A 20,407-nucleotide genomic window follows, 5' to 3' on the forward strand; every position below is an offset into this window, starting at 1 on the left:
TGGGAACTTTTCTTCAGTCTGCAGGAGATTTATGTATTTGTACAAAGTGATGAGGCTGTTAGATGAAGCTGCAGGTGTTATTCATGTATTTATGTGTGGGGACAGCAAAGATTGTTTGACAGTGTGAAGTAGTGTTTTCTCATATTAATGAAGGAGGAGTTATATAAGTCTGGTGTTCCATAGCAGTAAGTAACAATGACTTCAGGGGGATTAAATGGTAAAAACTTTCTTCTTCTCAAAACATATGGGGAACAAAAAGTGTGCAATTGTATGAATATTTTAATTAACAGACTTCTTAACATTTCTATGTCAAGAATATATTTTTAACCAAAGATGGAACAATACAGCTGGGAGATTTCGGAATTGCCAGAGTTCTGAACAGGTAACTCCTTTTTGATACTGTTTTTCCTCTGACTTAATTTAAATTGCTTTGATCAAGGAAAACACAACCTGTGTGCTTCATGTGAGTTAACCATTAACATCCATCCTTATTTTTGTCTCAGTACTGCAGAGCTGGCACGCACTTGCATAGGAACACCGTACTATTTGTCACCTGAAATATGTCAGAACAAGCCTTACAACAATAAAAGGTATAGTAAGGATTGTATTAAACATCTTTAGTAAAAAGAAAAAAATAAGCTCTTTTAGGAATTTAAAGCTGTTCTAGTCCAATGATGGTGAGCATCTATTAGTTTGTCTCTTACCCAAGTAGGTACTGAGCTTCACTGTAGAGGTTGTACCTCTACAGGTAGGTCTGAAGTAGAAAACAATGTCTTGGAGAGATGACTTAGCTTAATGCTCCAAGCTCTAGATCTAGTTGTGTTCTTAATTGTGGCTCTACTTTGGCCTGTCTGCACAGTGGTTGTACTGCCTTTGTTTATGCACTACCAAGGTGAGATTCTGTTAAGGATGCAACACAGCAATTTGATTATCTGCACATGAGTTGTGCATACATGGGGGGCTCAGCTTGCTCCAGATACCTCGCTTACACCTTTGCTGCCCTGGCAGCAGTCTGGACCTGGTAACAGTGTCCCCAGAGTAATTAAATGGTAATAATTAAATGTTAGTTAGTTACCCTTGCACAGTACCAAGCTGTTGCATTCATTGCTGTGAGTGCCTTCTCATCATTTCCATTGATTTCCTAAGAGATAAAAACTGTTACAATTACTTCCCCTTAATTTCTGCTACACGGGTTTATTATTCAATGGTGTTCTAACTCAATCCTGTAATGAATGAGGGTAAGTTTAGTTATTCTGCTAAACAGAATAAATTGACTTTGAGAATTGTGTTTGCTGAATTTGGTGATGAGGGTTTTTGGATTTTGTTTGTTTAATTACAAGACCTCAGGCAAATGTATATGTTTAAACAAAAAAAGCCTTTGTCCATATTTTGTCTGATTTCTGTGGCTGAGATGGTTCTAAATCAAAAGACAAAATAGCATAATCTGGTTGATGAATTAGTTTGGGGATTTTTGTTTCATTGGGGTTTTGCAGGGTCAAAGAAGTCCATAGAGGGGAGCTTGTGCATACTCAAAAATCCACCCTTTTCCTCTTCAGAGATAGACTTCAGAGATACAAGTGAACTGGCAATGTTAACCTAGAACTAAGTGTTAAAATAATGTGTTCTCTTTGATTTAGTGATATCTGGGCCCTTGGTTGTGTTCTCTATGAAATGTGTACACTTAAACACGCGGTGAGTAGTAACTTTGTGTCTATAAAGCAATAGTGATTTCAAACAGAATTTATTTCTGATATCATGCAGATATATTTTAATGAAATGCTTTCATGGTAGCTGTTTGAAAGTTATCTTCAACATTTTCATCTCCACTTTCTGTGCCAAGCAACACTGTTCACTGATGTTTGCTCCATGCCAGTCTCTCAGCTCTGTTGGCACTTTTGTTTTTAATGGATTGTATTAGCTGAAAAAATTTTAGGTGTTATAATAAAGGATACTAGGAGTAGTGGGGACATTTGTAGGGTTTTTTGTTTGGTTGGTTTGGGGATTTTGTTGGTGTTGTTGTTGTTGTTGTTTGGGATTTTTGGTTGGTTGGGTTAGGTTTTATTCCAAAAAAGCTTGAATTCATTGAAAGCTTCATTGAAGATCTGAATTTTTATTCTGCTTTTTTGCAGATGGAATAATGTATTTCTGCTTAGAACAGAAATAGTGCTTGTAAAAAACTCCCAATGTGGAAGAGTTGCCTTTTTCCATTTTTTTTTTTCTTCTATGTATGTGTGTTATAGTTTGAAGAGTATGTCTTCATCATCCATTTTTCAGTTAGGAAGGGAAGAAAATGTTTGGGGTTTTTTCCTGTCCTTTCCACAGATTTTTTGTGGATTTTGTTTTGTTTGGAGCTTCTTAGTAGCTGTTTTTGTTAAAAGAAAAAGATTGTAACAACATGAAAATGGAAAGAACTATTTTCAAGGGATAAGGATTTAATTTCATTTCAAGCTTTTGTAATTTCTTCTTGCTTGATCTTTTATGTGGCAGTACTGTTGACAGTGTTTAATTTTGGAAAGTTGATGTCAACAATTTGTTTTCTGTAAGCTGGGTAATACATATTGTTTTCTTTTTATTGTACAAAGGAATTGAAATGGTGCTCTTTGTTACCTGAGCTTAAACTGAAGTCTGAGCGTTCCCTTGGATTTCACCCTGAATGAGTGTGAATACCTCACATTCTCTGATTTGTAATGGGAGGTTGCTAAAAAAGGCAGAAGGCATGTTTTGGTTCAAAGCCTTTGGAAGAGGAGATCAAGCAGATAATTATGTTTTTCCTTAGTTATATATCATTGTCAGTCTAGATCTAGAGGCAAGTAATTGCTTGTTAGCAACATTATGTCTCCATAGTATGAAGTACCTGTATTGTGATGTATTTTTAATTGGAATTTTAATTTGGATGCTTGGCAACAGATTATTTTGAACTGCTGGTGTTGACCTTGAAAATGTGTGTGTTGCCTTGAAAATGTGTGTGTTGAGGGAAAGGAAGGCACACACTGTTAGCTTGGTTTCCTCATCATCTGTATGTGCAGCCTTGCGCAAGGACAGGTGACAAGAGTAACTGTTCTGTTCCTTGTGTGATACAGTTTGAAGCTGGTAACATGAAGAACTTGGTCCTGAAGATAATCTCTGGGCCTTTTCCTCCTGTTTCTATGCATTATTCCTACGACCTACGTAATCTGCTGTCACAGCTATTTAAAAGGAATCCCAGGAATAGACCATCAGTAAACTCCATATTGGAGAAAAACTTTCTAGCCAAACGGGTTGAAAAATTTCTCACACCAGAGGTATGGATTCAGTTTTAGTTCTAACTTTGCTAATAAAAACATCATAGGACATTCCTTTTTCTTTGTCTTAGTGTTAGTATATTACATGGAAAACTGGAGTAATAGTTTTCTTATAGACACGGTCGGTTGAGGAAAAACTAGTTTTACAATGGACTGTAAAGAAAAGTCTCAAATTAGTAAGTGTTTTGTAGTTTCCATAAGTAAATCCAAAGTGACATTTTCTGAAGTGCATTGTTTTGTGTGTTTTTCTATAGAGTAAGGAATCAGTACTGAGATGATTTGTTTAGATATGTATCTTTTCATAAAATGCTACTGTCAATTATTTCAGCATTGTTGCTGTATAGAATCTCTTCAATCCATTTTTTGTTTGTAGTTTGGAATGGCCTGAGGGCCTGTTGTGGAAAATAATGCTAAGTTAAATAATATTTTAATTTCTTGAGGTTTAAATGTATCATGTGTATGTACCCTCAAAGAAGTTACTTCCTATTCCATTTAAAATCTATTCATATTATTTTATATCTAATAATGTCATTTTAATATTAATCTAGTCAAAAGATATCAAGATTAACAAGTGAATAATAGTACTGGTATGAGGTAAATAAATATAGAAGACAAAGGACACAGAGGAAGTGCAGTATAAATAATTCTAATGGATTCTAACTCACAACTAAAGAAATGTCTTGAAAAGGCTATATATAATTTGAATTTCGATGTTGAAATAGACTTTCAGCTTACTTCAGATTGAAGTCCCAAAGAAAGGTAAAATTCAGAAATCTTTACAGATAAGTTTGTTCTAACATTTGCAACAGTAATAGTTTGATCTGGTCTTGTTTCCAGTAGCTGGAATGGATATGAAATTTTTATTTGGAGTTAGTCAGTCAAAGTATAATTAGTAATAGGCTGTCTCTATCTCCAGATGGTGATACTAGTTTGTCCTAGATGGAGTATGAATACTTAGATGCAATTTTTCCAGCTGTACTACTGCTGTGTGTGACTTAGAAGTGTTATCTAATATTTGAAACAACCAAAAAGAACCGACACAGAAAGCACCTTTTACGAAACTGGTAAACCAGACTGGTATCAGTCTGCTACATTCATATTCAGCTGGAGGTGGTCATTCTGTGATATAGCTCTAATGCTTATTTTATTGCAGTATCATCCATGGCTAGTGCTGTTGTCCTCTGTTTTCCTTAGTCTAAGCTTAAAAATTATTTCATAGTTGACATCTTCAGGATGTTGCAACTGTTGCTGACATCCCATTTTTAAATATCAGGAAATCAATCTTCCAGTTTTATGTAAATTCTTTCTTTAACTTCATAGTTACTAAGTTGTATTAAAGAGCAGATCAAAATTAGCATTAATTTTTAAAAAGGAGAGGGGGCTCTTTGGAAGATACTAAAGAGTCAGGTTTCTTTTCTGTAAAGGTGTTATCGTGGAATCGTCATAATTCAGTTGCTACAGCTTACCACTCAAATAGAAGCTTCAAGATAATTGAAATACCATTACTAAGAAACTGTAGGAAATTGTGTGCCTTCTGGTTTACAAAATCTTTGATGCCAGACTCTGCAGATTAAAAATTTGTTTTGCCATTATGTGCAGAGCCCTAAGTTCTGCACTTTGGTTCTTGTTTTGGGGTTTTTTTTTTAAGCTGTAACTCCTCAGCATCCAATGTAACTGACTGGTACAAATCAAAGGAATCTCAGTAGTTCAAGATTCTGTAAAGACTATTCCTGAACTGACACTTTTCATTTATCCTTGCTGCTCTTCCTTGAATAGTTTTCATTTCTGCTATATAGGTTTGGAGGTGCTTGGTTCAGAACTACCTACAGTATTTAACATGATGGCCTATTAATATTTGAATATTCTTTGTCTTGTCTCAATTTTTCACCTCAGTAGGACTGCTTTCCATATTTCATTATGCTAATTTTATATGCCTTACAGCACACCATATGTGTTTTTCCAGATACCCACATATGTGGTCATCTTCCCATCTTGAAAAGGATAGCAACACTTTAAAACTACAAGCATTTTTAAAGAACTATTTTTTGACACTAGCTGTATGAGAAATTGAGGTCAACTTTGGCAGCTACTCAGAAATCTAAAATTAATTATGCATAAAAATTGTATTGATGCTCACATTAACTTTTTTCCTAGATTCTTAGCTATTTCATAAATAAGATAACATGTGCCACCCAGAAGTCAGACTAAATTGCTTTTTAAAATTACTTGAGTAATTATGCCAAAAATGTTTGAAAATACTCCAGCTCCATATTGGTAATACTAGAGTCTAGTAATACTAAATCCAATGCTTAAAGTTGAGTATTTATTTTTGTGTAATTTACAGTAAATGCTCTTAGTTAGATGCTTACTGCGAATGGCACGCTTGTCTGAAAATGAGTTATTCCTAGCCTTGGTCACAAGTACTATTGACTAATTCTTCCACTTGTTTAGCTTATTGCAGAAGAATTCAGTCACAAAATTTTCCACAAGTTTGGACCACATGCTTCACCAGGTAAGTTGATGTCTATGTAGCTTTGTTCTTTTACTAGGGTTTTTTTGTGTGCTCTCATACCTGACTGTAGGATTTTCAAGAAAAAAAAGAGAGAAGAAGGAATTTCCTCCCCTCCCCCAGGGAGCTGGACATATGTTGGACATAAATGATGCAAATACAAGCTATGGGTCTGTAATTTAGGGAGACAGTGTAGACTGCAAATAATGGAACTAATTCATATGCTATGATTGTATGACTTATTTTTATCCCTTGGTAATGAAAAATGGCTAATGAGAAGTATGATTTCTTCCAAAAAAATGTGGGATGCTTCATTAGAGATTCCAAGATAAAGCCCTGGCTTCAGTCTAATTCAGTAAAATTTCTGCTAGTGTTAACAAAGATTAATTCTGTCAAGATGGTGTTACTTCATTTTACTGCATTAGTTTGCCATTTTTTTCCCCTAGATTTCCTTCCCAGGTATTTTATTTCCCTGTAATTATCTGATGCCCTGGCAAGGGCTTTGGTATCTTTGCTAGTGTTGCTGACCTCCTGTTCTGTGGTAAGAGAGCCCTCCTAACCCAGAATCAAACCCACAATATTGGTGTGTGTTCAGGAACTCTATGGGGAAAGCAATATCCCTGAAGGCCATTGAAGCTCTTTTAGAACTCATCTTCTATGAGTGACATTAGCATTCCAGGTTTCAGTTCAGCATTGTTAGTGGGGAAGGGCCTGTCTCTCCATTCCATTAGGAGCCCTCTTCCCTGTGTACATGAGCACTGTGCAGTTAAGCAAGGCAGCTGAGTGAAGTGTCTCTTATACAGCTTGAAGGATTAAGAAGTAAAAGCACAGGAATTGTTTTCTTCTATTTCTTATCAAACATTAAACTTAGACAAGCTAATACATCAGCTCATGTGAGTAAAGTGTTAGTGATTTGTTACAGGTTCAGGAGGATGCCCATGCACACCAAACCTGAGACCCAGCTGTGAGTGCAGAGCAAGTTTGCTTTATTGCTAGCAGTAGCAAATAATACATACCAAGCCCTGGTTCCTGCAAAGCCACTGGGCAGGCAAAGGACAGGGAGAGCATGGGGCTCATGCAGGGAGCAGGCAGGCAGTGCACCTTCAGGGCATCCCATGGATCCACAGTGTGCATCCAGTCCTCGTCACCCCTCCACTCCAGACCCACACCTCAAGGCTTCTCCTCGGGAGTGGAATTTTTCCAGCTACACCAGAGAGGCTCGTGATCCCACCTCCATGCTAACAACAGCTCCATTGTGCATTACTCCTGTCTCACAAATTAAGTTCCCACTGATGGACCCTTTCAAGGGTCAAGTTCCCACCAGTTACACAGTAAAGTTTTCCTCATTGTCTTGTGGATGTGCACAAGTGCAGACCAAATATGGCAGGGCCTCAGACACAACTTTGGTTCCTGACACATGGTTCACCCCTTTTTCTCTAGTTTTGCTTTCTAAGACTTCGGGAAAGGGAAATACCATACACTGGCCAGCCTGGGTAGCTCAAAACCAGGAGTTTTTTATTGTGGGGTTTTTCTTCTTTTTAGCTCAAAGACCAGTCCAAGAACCAACGCTGACTTCAGTTGCACCAGCTCAGAAAATTACCAAACCTGCTGCAAAATATGGAGTGCCTTTAACTATCAGGAAGTCTTGTGGTGCACCTAAAAAGCCTAGTGAGAAGAAGCCATTGACTAAAATTAGACAGGTAAGAAGCTAAGTTAGTTAAATTGAGCTGTTTTGTTCATACCTTATTTAAATACTGTGCCTTCCTTTTCAAAATGTCTTGGTATGTGGACATGCTTCATGAACCTGCAGAGAAAGTAGTACTAGTAGTTTAAATGCTTGGCTTGCTTCATTATTAATTGTTTCTTTAGTTGGTTTTAATATAATTTTTGTAAACTCCTATTTAGCCTTGGGTTTTAATTCCAAGGCTGAATTACATTTGTGTGTTTTCATTTGCTTTGTTGGTGTTAACCACTCATAGGAATATTGGAAGCCTGTCAGGTATACCAAGATCATTGACACTGGAACCTTTGCATCTTTTTTCTTTGTTCCAAAATAATTTCAATTTTTTTTAAAAATAGGCAAACTTTTTCTAGCCATTTTACAAAGTGTTATTAGGCTGAGAAACTGTGTAATTGAAAGAGAAGTGTCCCAGATGTAATTTCATGAGCTAATTAGAAAGTTTTCTGTATACTGTCATAGAGTACTTCTAACCTTTCTTTCTGTTGTCTTCTTTGTATTCCTGATTACATAAAACTTTTATTTTCTCTCTTTATTCCGTTAATTACTGCATAGTCAGGAGTTGTTTTGCTGCAGCTAGTTTTGAGCTATGCCAGACAACTAGAACCAAGAGGCTGCTGCTTCAGCAAGAGAACAAGTTGAGATTTTCTTCTGAATAAGTAACATGGTTGTTGTTGTGGGATTTAATTTGGTTGTTTTGGGTTTTTTTCCCATTCTCCCATGACACTCCAGGGAACATAGCACTAAGACCTCTATCCATCTGTGGAAGTTGTTGGTGGGTAGAAAATTGTCCTGGAGATACAAATTATCTGTGAAGTTCAACAGTTATCAGAGGTTTAGAGAGAAGCTCATTGATCACACAAGCCTTGTTGGCTCTTGAGACACAGTTTGAAAAAGCAAGAAAGGGAGAGTGCAGGCTTTTTGTGTGTCCTTATGAAACCACAAGGTTTATGTGTTTTAAGACTTGGTTGCAAAGCCATCTATGGGTCTTTGTCATGGGTTTCACCAGCCAACACTTACCCAACTTACCCTGAGACTTAGTGTGGCAGGGGAGAGACTGAGGAAATATCCTCTTCCCACATGGAAGGAGTCAGTGATGCTATTTTAGGACAGTCTTTCTGTGAGCTGTACCTAGTGATGATGCCCCATAAGATGCAGGATAGAAACAGTGCCTACAACTTAAAATATAAATTTACTTCTCTGAGTCTGAGCTTGCAGCTCTTAGCTGGCTTTTCAGAGGAGCGTGTAACAATTGTCTCCTTTAATTAGAAATATTTCACTAACATTATATTCTTACAAGTCTCTAAAGGTTTCCAACGTCTGCAATACTTGATTTGAAATTATCCATTTGACAGGATTGCATGTTGTCAAAGGAAAGTGCTGTGAAGCTCTGTGTGTTCTAGTATGGTCAGAAAAAAAATGCTTTAAGGGTAATGATGGCTTTTTTGAGAATATAAGAATAAACAGCTCATTTTGTTAACCATAGCTGCCTCTTTAACAGGTATTCAGTGGTGACTGTGTTGTCATAGGTAACAAGAACCTTGCTTAGAGTTGGAACCAAGTGAAGTATCAAGCAAAAGACCCCCAGGATAACCTTCCAAATAAGAGAATCTTAATATCTAGGCCCCCTCAAAGAGTTTCTATAAAGAAAGTATTGTAATGAAGAGTGATGCTACCAGAGAAGAAAAATTAAGACAAAACAGATTTAAAAATCATTGCCTTTTAGTACAGGATGAACAAGTACCCCTATATCCTAGCAGTGCTTTTCACTTCAAACCTCCTGAATTTCAAGTATTTATAACCCCATTTAGTGCACACTCAGTTGTGACTTAAGAATATGTTTTCTGATAGAATTTTTCTCTCATTCTAGCATCATGCTGTCTAATTCAAAGTTTCACCTTTTATGCAGGCATTTCCAACCCCATTGATGAAAATTGTTCCAGTAGAAAAAAGGAGCAAAAATATTTGGGGTGTCATGAAATCATCTGTTTTCAAACTGAGAAAAAGCCAAGTCCACAGAAAGAATGACAAAATACAACTTTCAAACCTTTCCTCCTCATCTTTTTTGTCAAACAGTATATAGCAGCGATTTCTTTTTTTTTTAATCTTCATGGACAGCAATTGGATCAATAACCCATCTTGACAGAGTCTTGACAGAGTAATGGCTCAGTAATAAATACCAAATTATATGCTTATTTTTCAGGAACCTTCAAAAAAGAAAAGGTTAGAATTGCCTGAAAAGGAAAAACGCCAGAGAGAGCAGGTAGACAAGAGTCTTCAGCTTTTTCTTTATTCCCCCATAGAAATTTTCATGAAATACCTTGTGGTGTGGTGTGTAAGAACATGCAGTAGTTTCATTTCCCAGTTCCTTAACGTGTTTAATCCTTACACATTGCAGATCAGTTTACCGAAGGCAGATGAAATGAGAAGATTGGAAAAAGAAAGGGTAAAATATGTTTAAAATGTGTTAAGAGTGAAGTTCAAGTTTTACTTAGTGGTTCCTTGAATTTTGTTTTCCTGTATTGTTTTCTCCTTCAGATGGAACGAATAAACAGAGCCAGGGAACAAGGATGGAGGAATGTGCATGGTTCAGGTGGAAGTGGTGTTAAGGTTGGCAGCAGATGCAGAAATGTGGTGCAGTGTGTTCCCCCCCACCTTTGATTGTATGAAATGGTCTTCTCTTTTCAGAAGGATTTGCTCTTGGAGGTCAACTCTTGAGGCTGTCCATTATAAATCTGTGGATAATTTGAGATAGACTGTAACAGCTCCTCCCTGGCTTTCTGGAGATTACATGCAATTTTCATTTTAAATGTTTCTAAATTTCTGAATCCCTTCTCTTTCTGCTAGTAATGGTTTTCATGCACCACTTTCTTATTTCTACACCTGCTTTTTTGCTACTTTTCCTGTGCTGAGTGTATGCATGAGCAGCTTCTTTCACATTCAAGTTTGTTCTTAAATTTTTTTTTTCCCAGGTTTTCATATTATAGTAATGAACCTCTTTCCCAGTATTAAACACTTGTTTCTAAACATTCCTTGTAATTTAGCAACGTAAGTGTTTCTATATAGCAATAAGGTGTTCAGGAGGGGGGTAAAAATTTCTGAGTAAATCTAATTATTTTTAATGCAGTGTACTGTTTAGCCATTCACTTTGTACATAATTTAATCTGATTCCCATGACTGTTTCCTTTTCCCTATTTGGGCATGTCATAGTTTTGTGGAAACGTAACATTGCTGGAAAGTAATCTCATCAATTTAGTGGATTGATTATAAGGGTCTGGGTATCAGACAGAGCCAGTGTAGGAATTTAAGTAGTATGATGGTAAGTCTGTCTGACAATAGAAAGTGGATTGAAACACAGGGATTTGTTGTGGTGAAAATACTGGGCATAAACATCTTCAGTAGGGTTTTTGTAGCAAGCTTAGGGCAATAAAGTCAAAATGGATAGAGGTTTTATTACTATTCTCTGTAGAAAAATGAGGAATACACAAACACCAACCAGGTTTCAGTAGCTGCCTATTAAATATTTCCTTTCAAAATAGATATCACCTTTGGATGTGTGCTACACATCATACAAGTGAAGCTTAAATATAAACGCTTACTTAAGCATACCAGACTTTAAAAACTACAAAATGCTGATCTAATGGAAAAATAAAAGGAAAAAATGTAATTTGCTTCCTGTGTTGTCCTCCTCTCCTTCAAGATCAAGCTGGCAGGCACCAGTACAAGCTCCCATACAACATGGTATGCATGCATCCTCACATTTGGACGAGAGCTGCGTGTGTTTCTGATTAACTCAGAGTTTTACTGTGAACATATGAGCTGTTCTGTTGTAGCTCCAGATGCATTGTTAGCTGTATTCTCAGTTATCTAGGGAAACTGAGGCCAGTGAGTGTGTTTGTTTTCACCAAATGTCAGTGGTGTAAAACATCTTGTCAGGTGGAAAAATCATTGAGATGCCTTTTTCAAATTGGATAGTTGAGTACAAATCATACTGCAGGCTGCTAGTTTGTCATCATTTCAGGTTTCCATATACTATTATAATATTCTTGACTTAATTATCTTTTTCCTTTCTCCAGCATGCAAGGACTATATCCAGCAACTCCCTGACAGTGCCGTTGAATAGCATTGTTCAAGCTTTCCAATAACACAAGCCATACAGCCTCTTACAAAGGCACAATAGTCATGCACTGCATGATTCTGCCCTCTTTTATTTTTGGTCTGATTGCTGGCACCTGTATCTGAGGAAAAGTAGAGAAAGACGTGGCAAGTGTTTGGCTTTGGGTTTGTGGTTCTAGCAGATGCTGTAACTTTTCTCTAGACTGTTGAAGAGCACCTGCTTGATATGATTTGCCTGGAGAATGATGATTATTATCTAGAATTTCTTTAGATTTTGGAAACTGAATGATTTTGGAAATCTAATAATGATGCATGAAACCTTGAATAGTGTCTAAAGTTAAGACTTCTCCCTCTATTTGTAGAAATCATAGTCTTGTATAGTTATTTTTATTCAGACCAAGAGTCTACCTGCATATTTGTTTGAATGCCTAGGTAAATCCTTGATTTAGTACTCTCATTTGGATTATGGGGAGCCATTGATAGCAGTAAACATCTGAAACTCAGAATGTGAGATAAATTCCATTGTCAAATACAGTTTCTTCAAGAACTTCTAAACAGGCAGTCTTAAACTTGTCACATCTGTACTCACCTTCTGAATTTATATTAAATACTTCAGACCACTCTGGAAGGTAGATTGACACTGTAGGTGAAACAAATTCCACAGATTTACTACCATGGGCTATTTGACTGCTTCCCCCAGGCATAAAGGAAACATTTTTATGCATGTGCTGACAACCTTAACCTTGTTTTGCCAGTTTCACATTTTCTGCATCCATCCTTGGCTATTACTGTACACAGCTGCTTGAAACATTATTTTTTTCATTATTTTCACTTGAAATTTCTGCAGGAATTCTAATGCTTTGAGAATGACAGGTATAATTTGCACAGAGCAGTGCCTTGTGGTAGGTGTTCTCCTGGTCTGAGCTTTAGTAGAGAAGCATCTCAAGTCTAGTGATGGAAATAAAGTGATAGGCTGGGTGGCAATGGGGGTTCTCAGATAAATCTGCACATAGTGCCATTCAGCAAACTTAAAACTGTGCTCCACTGTTTCCAGCTTCATGAAAAAGAATGTGTGTTTGGCTATAAGTCACTTGTTACTACTTCAGTTGGAACGTATCCCTTTTTTTTGCTAAAAGTTTGATTTTGGCCATGTAATATTACCTATCTCTGTTTACACTTCAACAGTCATTTTCAGTGACTTCCAAACTGTGTGAGAGATGACTCATGTATAACTGTACTATTTTTAAAGGAAGCTAAAGTGGTGTTTTATTCTGGACTCCTAATAAAAAAAATAAAAATTATCTGTCTTGTAATTTGTTAAAATAGGAGCACGCCAGGGCTAAAACTAGGACCAATTTATAATTGTTGCAGAATATGTTAGTATTATTACTTTGCTGAAGAGGTAAAAATTGGAAGAGCCTATTAAAAGCAGAATTTGTGATTTCCACCCTACCCCTTTTGGTTTCCAGGCACCATATTATGTCGGTGGAGGTGGTGTTGGTCCTTTTCCTGTGTCTTCCAGAGGACGCTATGAACACTATCATGCTATTTTTGACCAGATGCAACAGCAAAGGGAAAATGTCTTCCGAATAGCTGAAGAGAGGGAAGCCAAGTTGAGAGCTAAGCTACAAGACCGAGGAGTTGTTGAAAGGTATGGCTACCTTCCATTAGAAGCTACATGTGTTCTGCTTTAGATGAAAGTAATGAAAGTTACTGTACATATTTATCTACAGAGGAATTCCACCTGGAACACGTCCAGGAGTTCCTAAGGGACCTGCAGGTCATCACCATTTACCCGATGTTGGTGCAGTTAGAAAAAAAGTGAAAAGATTGAAGGAGGTGTCTAAACAAGCCAATGCAAACAGGTTGGACTATGATAATCTGTGAATCTGTCCCTCCATGTTAGATTCTTGTTCTGTGTCTGGTTTCATTTAGTAGTTGAGCATGTCTCAGAATCACTTCTATTCATTGGTATTGTGCTGTCTGTTTGTGTGTTAGACCCTCACAGAGCACAATTCTTTTAGAGCCAATGGAGATCTTGGCTTTTCCAATAATGGAAAAAATAGTTTACTAAGCAATTTTACCTAAAGTAGATTTCAGACAAAATTGGTGGCTTCATGTGGTTGCAGATAACAACATAAGCCTCCTCCTTTGCTTTGTTCATAGTTTGACTTTTTGTGTTACCTGACAAGATGCTTCTTTCTCCCATCATTTTATTCTTCCTGCCTTCTCTGCACCGAAGTGTCTGTAGTATTCCAAAGCATCTAGATTGATCCCAGAATTCTTGGTGGAAAACTTCTAGGAGCTTTCTTCATTGCGATGTGAATGCCAGGTGTTGTAATGGTGTACAACCTCTAATTTGGTATTCAAATAGTGAATTAGAAGACCTGAGTCTAATTACTGTAAATAGGATATTTTTATATATAAAAAGATTGTAAGCAAGTACTGATTTTCTTTTTAATGTTTTCACTCTTTCAAGTAGCTTCTTCAAAAATTATTTGCTCTCCTTTAGATCTCATAACATTGCCCAAGGAACTCTGTCTGCAGCTGTGACTAGGAAATGGGAAAATATCATTTTCTTGGAAGTTTAGTACTGTGAACATTACTAACTGACTTTCCTAGAGGCACAGATTTTCTCCTTTATTATTTAAACTTCTGCAGAGCCAATCATGTGTTCCATGAAGGAAGAAATAAAATAAGTTAATGTGAGAAAAAGGAAGTGGCCAAAGAAACCATTTATTCTTGTAAACTAAATTAATTCAATTTTATGTTCTAATATAATATGTATTTGCAATTATAGGTTTTTTGCTATTTTAAAATTTGCAGCAATAACATCGTGCTTAACATTGATATTACATTTCTGAAAGGTCTGAGGTATATTTTATATTCCCTGTAGTAGGTTGGACTGTTGTGAGATAATTAAAATTCTACCTGGTACAACCCAGTACTGGAAGGCATCTTTTGCCTGCAGTAGTTAAATGTATTTCCTCCTCTATTTTTTCTCAGTGTTTTGCACAAAGCACACAGTCCCCAACTCTTGCCTAGATTAGGAAGCAGTTTGACTCATCCATTTGAAAATATTAGATTATATTTGTCTGTACCTGGATAAACTGTTTTAAATGCTTTAAAATGGAGAGAAACTATAGCAGAGTGCTGGAAATAATAAGTAACACAGACTGAGAAGAGAAAACAATTCAGCATTTCTCAAATACATGAATTTGGAAGCACTCAATGAAAACACTGTCCCAGAAGTTTCAAAATAGGTAGAGATTTGGGTTTTTTTCTCTTTATAGACTGGATTACTGTTAGCTGTAAATTTAGGTTCTGTTTCTTAGCATCTTAAATGTGTTAAGTATTTGTATGTTACCTAGAAGCAATATTATTATCATAGCCAGCCTAGCTGTATTTCCATCCTGGACTTAGTTCTTCCTGCTGAAGGCAAGTGATCATGATGTTCCGCTCAAAGAAAGAATTTAAATAGCAAGAACTTTGTTAAAGATAGTCAATTTAGGGCACATATTGAAGAAGCTGAGAAATCTTCAAGTTGAAGTCTTTCATTGTACTACCACTTTTGTAAAGTTAAATATATTCAGTGTCAACAGTCTTGAAAAATTGTCTCAGGCAGAAGTGAAGCCCAGAAGAAATCTAGTTGAAATGTTTTAGGAAAATTAGTTGCTCATCTTTAGAGTAAAAAAAAACATTTTTTAAAATTTTGAGATAAGACAGTCCTGTGAATTTGGTTTGAGACAAATAGGACTGTCTTGGGTGTTTTTGGAAAGACCTCTCCTCCAACACTGTAAGGTTCATGATGTGTGACAGACTTCAGCTGCATGACAGGGCTTTGCTCAGGTTTCATATCCACCCATTGAGTTCATATGTAGTTAAAACATAGAGTAAAAATCTCTTGGTGAATCAGGTATGTGTACACAAGGATTGAGAAATGTTTGTTTCTTTACCAGTAACACCTGTGTGGATTGTCTTGCCTTTTTAGAGCAGTGTTTGTTTTATTGTATCAAAGTGGTTTTATCTCTGCCTTCCTTATAACGAATTGTAGCATCTGGAAAAAAATTAATTTCCTTTTTGATTGAGGGGTGAAGGGTCAAAATAATAAAATGAGAGTATTTTAATTAGTGTGATAATTATTTATGAATTACTAGAGCTTCCTGTATTTCAAAAGGATTCTTTCTTTAAGTGCCTCAGTCTAATGGGTTATTGCTGTCAGCATATTCCAGTTTCTTCCTGACTGTTGCCAAACCCCCAATTGTCCTCAGTTAAAGGAGGTTCAGGGAACCTTGGAAAGGCCTCATCATTCTACCAGTTGTAGAATATCTTAAACCATTTCTCAGTGTTTTGGTTTTATTTTAGTACTTAACTTCTCTGGGTCTACTTCTAATGAATTTGTCAGAATCTGGTTTCTCTATGATATTATAAATGTACTCAGTTGCAGGATGATCAGTTATGGTAAACTGAATGTCTTCCCAAGCAGGTCCCTGACCTGGGGTCAAACTTGTTAAAAAACAATCATCTTGTTATGGCTAATTCTAGGGTAGGAAGATTCCTTCATGGACCCTTCGAAAACAAACAAAAAATGTCCCCCAAGATTCTCTAAAAGGAATTGCAAGAACACTGAGCACTGTAGTAATTCCCTAAGTGGCTGAAACTCTTACTGCAAATATAGGACAGTCTTGAAGGGCTGTCACAGTATTGACCTTACTGATTGGCTCGTGTGATGAGTTCTTGCTCATCTCTGAAGGGAAATCTTGAAGGAATCTTCTTTTTCACAAATCATAACAGTAATGAAACAAGCGGAGACACTTCCAGAAACAATCATACCAAGACTGTGTTTTGACATTCATTCTTCTTTCAATGACAAGGATCTGGAAGGACAACAATACAGTGGTTTGGATTTATTTTTTTAGTAGTTCTTCTCACTTTTAGTAAGCCTATTTTCCTCCATTTTTTGCAAGTGTGACTTGTATTTTGACTGATGAAAGGCATTTTTTGAAGATGTCTTACTCATATAAAGTTACTTTTTTCCCCTGCGTGTTCTAGTTAGAATAAGTGCGGGGGGGAGGACAGTGGGGGTGGTGTTTACAGTGTCATATTTCAGAGACTTTCATCTTGCTGTGTTGAAATTACTCAGGCAAAAAGGATGGATAGCTGCAGATAGAGCAAAGCAAGTTGAAGAATTCTGGCAACGAAAGAGAGAAGCCATGGAAAACAAAGCTCGAGCTCAGGGACACATGGTATGAAATCTGGTCTTCCTGTGTGTATTACTGTTTCAGCATGCTTTGTGAGTCTTTGAAGGAGCATCATAAGTGAAATGCTGACTAAATATTTTCCTTAAGTGTTGAAAAGAACAAAGAGAATGGGAGATAAGTTTTCTGCATTTTCTTGCTAATTTTGATAAAACGTAACATAATCATGTAGTACATTTCTCATTACTTCAAGCTTATTAACAAATTATCTTTGTTTGCATGTGTCTAACTTGCTATTGTTAATTTTAGAAGATTCATTTACATTCTTTTTCTGCTTATGCTTTAGAGTCTTGGTTAAAATTAAACTTCATGTTATACAGGAGCTTGAACCAAAACTGAAGTTTGATTAAATTGATACAGCTAATGATCAGACATAGTGGTGCATGCTAGGGAAACACATTCTGCTTATTGAAAAGGTATTATGAATTCATCCATATCTGTCAAGGCTGAATCTTATAAAACCTTTACTCTTTAGAAATTAAGTAGAAGATAGTATCATAAAATGTTTATGCTTATGGTTATAAATTCACTGTTCCTTTAGGAAGTTTGTTTAAAACATATATTGGAAATGACTATGTGTTTTGATAACAAGGAGGGTTTTACTTCTTGGGTGCTTCTCTACACTATTCATATGCAATTCAGTGACAATATCTTTGTCAGCTGCTGAAATTGAACTGACTGTGCTGGAGTAGCAGTGAGATGAGACCAACAGCAGATTTATAGCAGCATCTCCTGAGTTATACCTGATCATCAGATGATGATTTAAAGCCAAGTCCTAATGTCAGGGATTATTTCACTTACAGTGAGCAATTTTTGGTGCTTTGATTCACTGCTTTCATGGCAAAGTGTCCTTAGATTAGTATTTATGTTGTAAAATTAGTCTTCCTCTCTAAAACTATGGTTCTGTTTTTTTAAAACCTTCAAGACCAGTAAATAATTAAAAAAAAAAAAAAAGAGCAATTCTTGTCACTACCTCTTCTTGGGCAAGTTGTTGTTAATACCATTCCCTCTTGGAAAGTTGTTAGCAGTACCAGTACTGCTTCCATTTTGTTCTTGATTTTATTAACATTGATATGAATTTATGAGATCAGTTAATTTAAGATACCCAACTATTCATGTTAATTTTTTACAGTTTTATCTAATGTGTTCAATGAGCCTAAACGTTTTAATCTTAGATGGTTCCCATAACAAAACACGGAGGTTACAGAACAATTAAAGTAACTTCCAGATGTTTAAGACTTATAACTTGAAGCCAGAGTACCAAGTCCATTTCTGGATTTGTCATTGAAAGTGGAAGTTATCAACAGCTTCCTTCTATTTGTGCGGGAAATTAATTTGACTAGCTGGCAGTTGTTCTCATATGGGGATGGGACTGTTGTTTGGACAATGTTGATCTGAAAAGAGAAATCATCAACTAATAGTCAGCCTTTTGTCTGATGACTGGCACTAATTTACCCAGCTTCTATAAAATATAATTGCTGTCAATTTTAATTTCCAACTGACAGTCTAAATTTGACTCAGTAGTTGAGTTGATGGTACTTACAGACATCTGTTTTTTAAGACAGCTGCTGACCTAATTTGCTACTTCACTGTAGCTGTGTGGCATTGCAAAAATGAGTCCTGGTCTTTGAAAATTTAATGTAGCAGATGAGTAAAATAAACAATCTACAAAGAAAATCAGTTCTCAAAAATCTTGCTTCCAGTTTCTTTCTTAAGAGCAGTGATATAAATCACCATCAGTGATGGAAATACCTAAAATAACTTCAGTGTTAGAACCAAGAACAGGGAAATTCCTTCAATAGTGCCAGTAAGCTTTTGTAAAGCTCAGGAACATGTATTAAAAAGTTAAAAATAAAACCAAATATTTTCTGAAAAGATGAATATGGAAAATATTCTTTTACATTTTCTGTGGCTTAATGCTCAAGCTGAAACCAGCATTCATGGGGCGCTTATGAATGTATAGAAGCTACTCTTCCTCAAAATTCCTTAATTTGTTCTCTGATCCCCTGATTGCTAAACCACTGAAGTGCAGTGGTGTGCTATTTCCTTGAGCTATTAATTTTTCTCAATCTGAGAGGTTATTTAACCAGAATATTTGGATTCAGTCAATAACCTCACTGGAGTATTTACTTACTGATGGTTCTCTACACGCAAGCTTGAGAAGGCCCAAGCCTCAGGCATTTTATGGGGCAGAAGGTCAATCATATGTTTGTGTGCTTGCTGTCTTTATTGTATGTTGCACTAACAAATCAAGGAATTTTTAATCTATTCAGAAAAAAAAGTGGTATGTCATTAGTAAAATAATTAAAGCATTATTGATTTTAATCCAAGCAGAAAACATGAAGTCAAATGATTCTTGTACTGTTCTATACAGAACTTTCTTAAAGGTTGAAATCCTTTTGGTGACAAGTCACAGAGTACATCACATGAACCAAGTCTGGATACTGCCTGTGTATTAGACATTTAGCACAGCTGGTTAGGTGTAATGAGTATATTTAAGTGCTTTTTTAGATTGTTGACTCATTATTGTTAAAAAAGCTTAATCTAAGAATGTAAAAACATTCCACTTTTTAACTCAGCAATGGCAGAAATCTCAACCCTGTGCTACCATTTTTATATAATCCAGATGTAGAAAACTCATACCCATCACAATTTAGGTTTTCTAACCTAAAGTTTCTATGAGAAAATCAGAATTGAAGGGAAACAGCAACTATATTCTTAGAGCTCTTATTTCTCTCTTTGACTGCTCAGAATTTTTAGTTACTGCTGTCATATGTTTCATGTAAGTGAAAAAGGTTTATTGGTTAACTTCAGAACATCTGCAGATCTTTGATGGATTTGGTTTCTTGTAAGTGAACCGTTATTGGATAAAGCAGATAATTTTACTGCCCCAGCCACCTTAAATTTGATACCATTAAATGGCAAACAGGGTACACTGCAAAACCTGGCAGATACCTATGGAGGCAGGTCCATTTCTGCAAGAGGAAGGAAATCCAGAAACAAGGAGGAAGAGGTATGCTTGCTGCATGTTTGCCACTTTGCTCATCACAAAAATAGCACTATTTTGACCTTAACTGTGCCCAGTTTCCCTGCATGGTTCCATCTGTGTAACAAAATTAAAGGACTTTTTTAATTTTTAGGAAATAATTGACTGTTAATGTGCTAAAGTTTGGGTGCATTTAATTGTATTTGTTTTTAAAATAATCAAAATAGTAGTTGCTTACATCAGTCTTTCTCAGAGTGGCTCTTGAATTTGATACACATAAGTATAGCTATATCCTAATCCTGTTGAGATAAATGCAACCTTTCCTAGCTTTCAGTAATGTAAAATGTGGTTATAATTAATACTGATAAACGTACATTTTAATTACATGAGAATTTTTCTGGAGATTAGTATATGCTGGTGGAGTGATAACAATAATGTTGGGGGGTGGTTCACTCATTTTATTTCTTTGTGGTATCTGATATATTTTAAGTTAACCTTACTGGAGAGAGTTTCCATAGA

The 20,407-nt window shown here is 36.2% G+C and overlaps 1 protein-coding gene across 10 annotated transcripts in view; it reads left to right on the forward strand.

The window, feature by feature from the left end:
* NEK1 (NIMA related kinase 1) overlaps nt 1-20,407 on the forward strand; it is a 44,144-nt gene that overhangs the window by 7,038 nt on the left and 16,699 nt on the right. For 6 of the 10 annotated variants that reach the window (XM_058024455.1, XM_058024447.1, XM_058024451.1 and 3 more), the window contains 13 exons: nt 315-382; nt 504-590; nt 1,638-1,692; nt 3,081-3,281; nt 5,733-5,793; nt 7,333-7,490; nt 9,732-9,791; nt 9,927-9,974; nt 10,067-10,138; nt 13,114-13,295; nt 13,378-13,509; nt 16,788-16,890; nt 19,832-19,915. In XM_058024455.1, coding sequence (XP_057880438.1) covers nt 315-382; nt 504-590; nt 1,638-1,692; nt 3,081-3,281; nt 5,733-5,793; nt 7,333-7,490; nt 9,732-9,791; nt 9,927-9,974; nt 10,067-10,138; nt 13,114-13,295; nt 13,378-13,509; nt 16,788-16,890; nt 19,832-19,915 — 1,311 coding nt within the window. The remainder of the gene's footprint in view (nt 1-314; nt 383-503; nt 591-1,637; nt 1,693-3,080; nt 3,282-5,732; nt 5,794-7,332; nt 7,491-9,731; nt 9,792-9,926; nt 9,975-10,066; nt 10,139-13,113; nt 13,296-13,377; nt 13,510-16,787; nt 16,891-19,831; nt 19,916-20,407) is intronic. The other 4 variants (XM_058024452.1, XM_058024456.1, XM_058024453.1 and 1 more) reach the window with 2 other exon arrangements.

This window comes from Melospiza georgiana, chromosome 5, assembly GCF_028018845.1.
Source record: "Melospiza georgiana isolate bMelGeo1 chromosome 5, bMelGeo1.pri, whole genome shotgun sequence".
Lineage (NCBI taxonomy): Eukaryota > Metazoa > Chordata > Aves > Passeriformes > Passerellidae > Melospiza > Melospiza georgiana.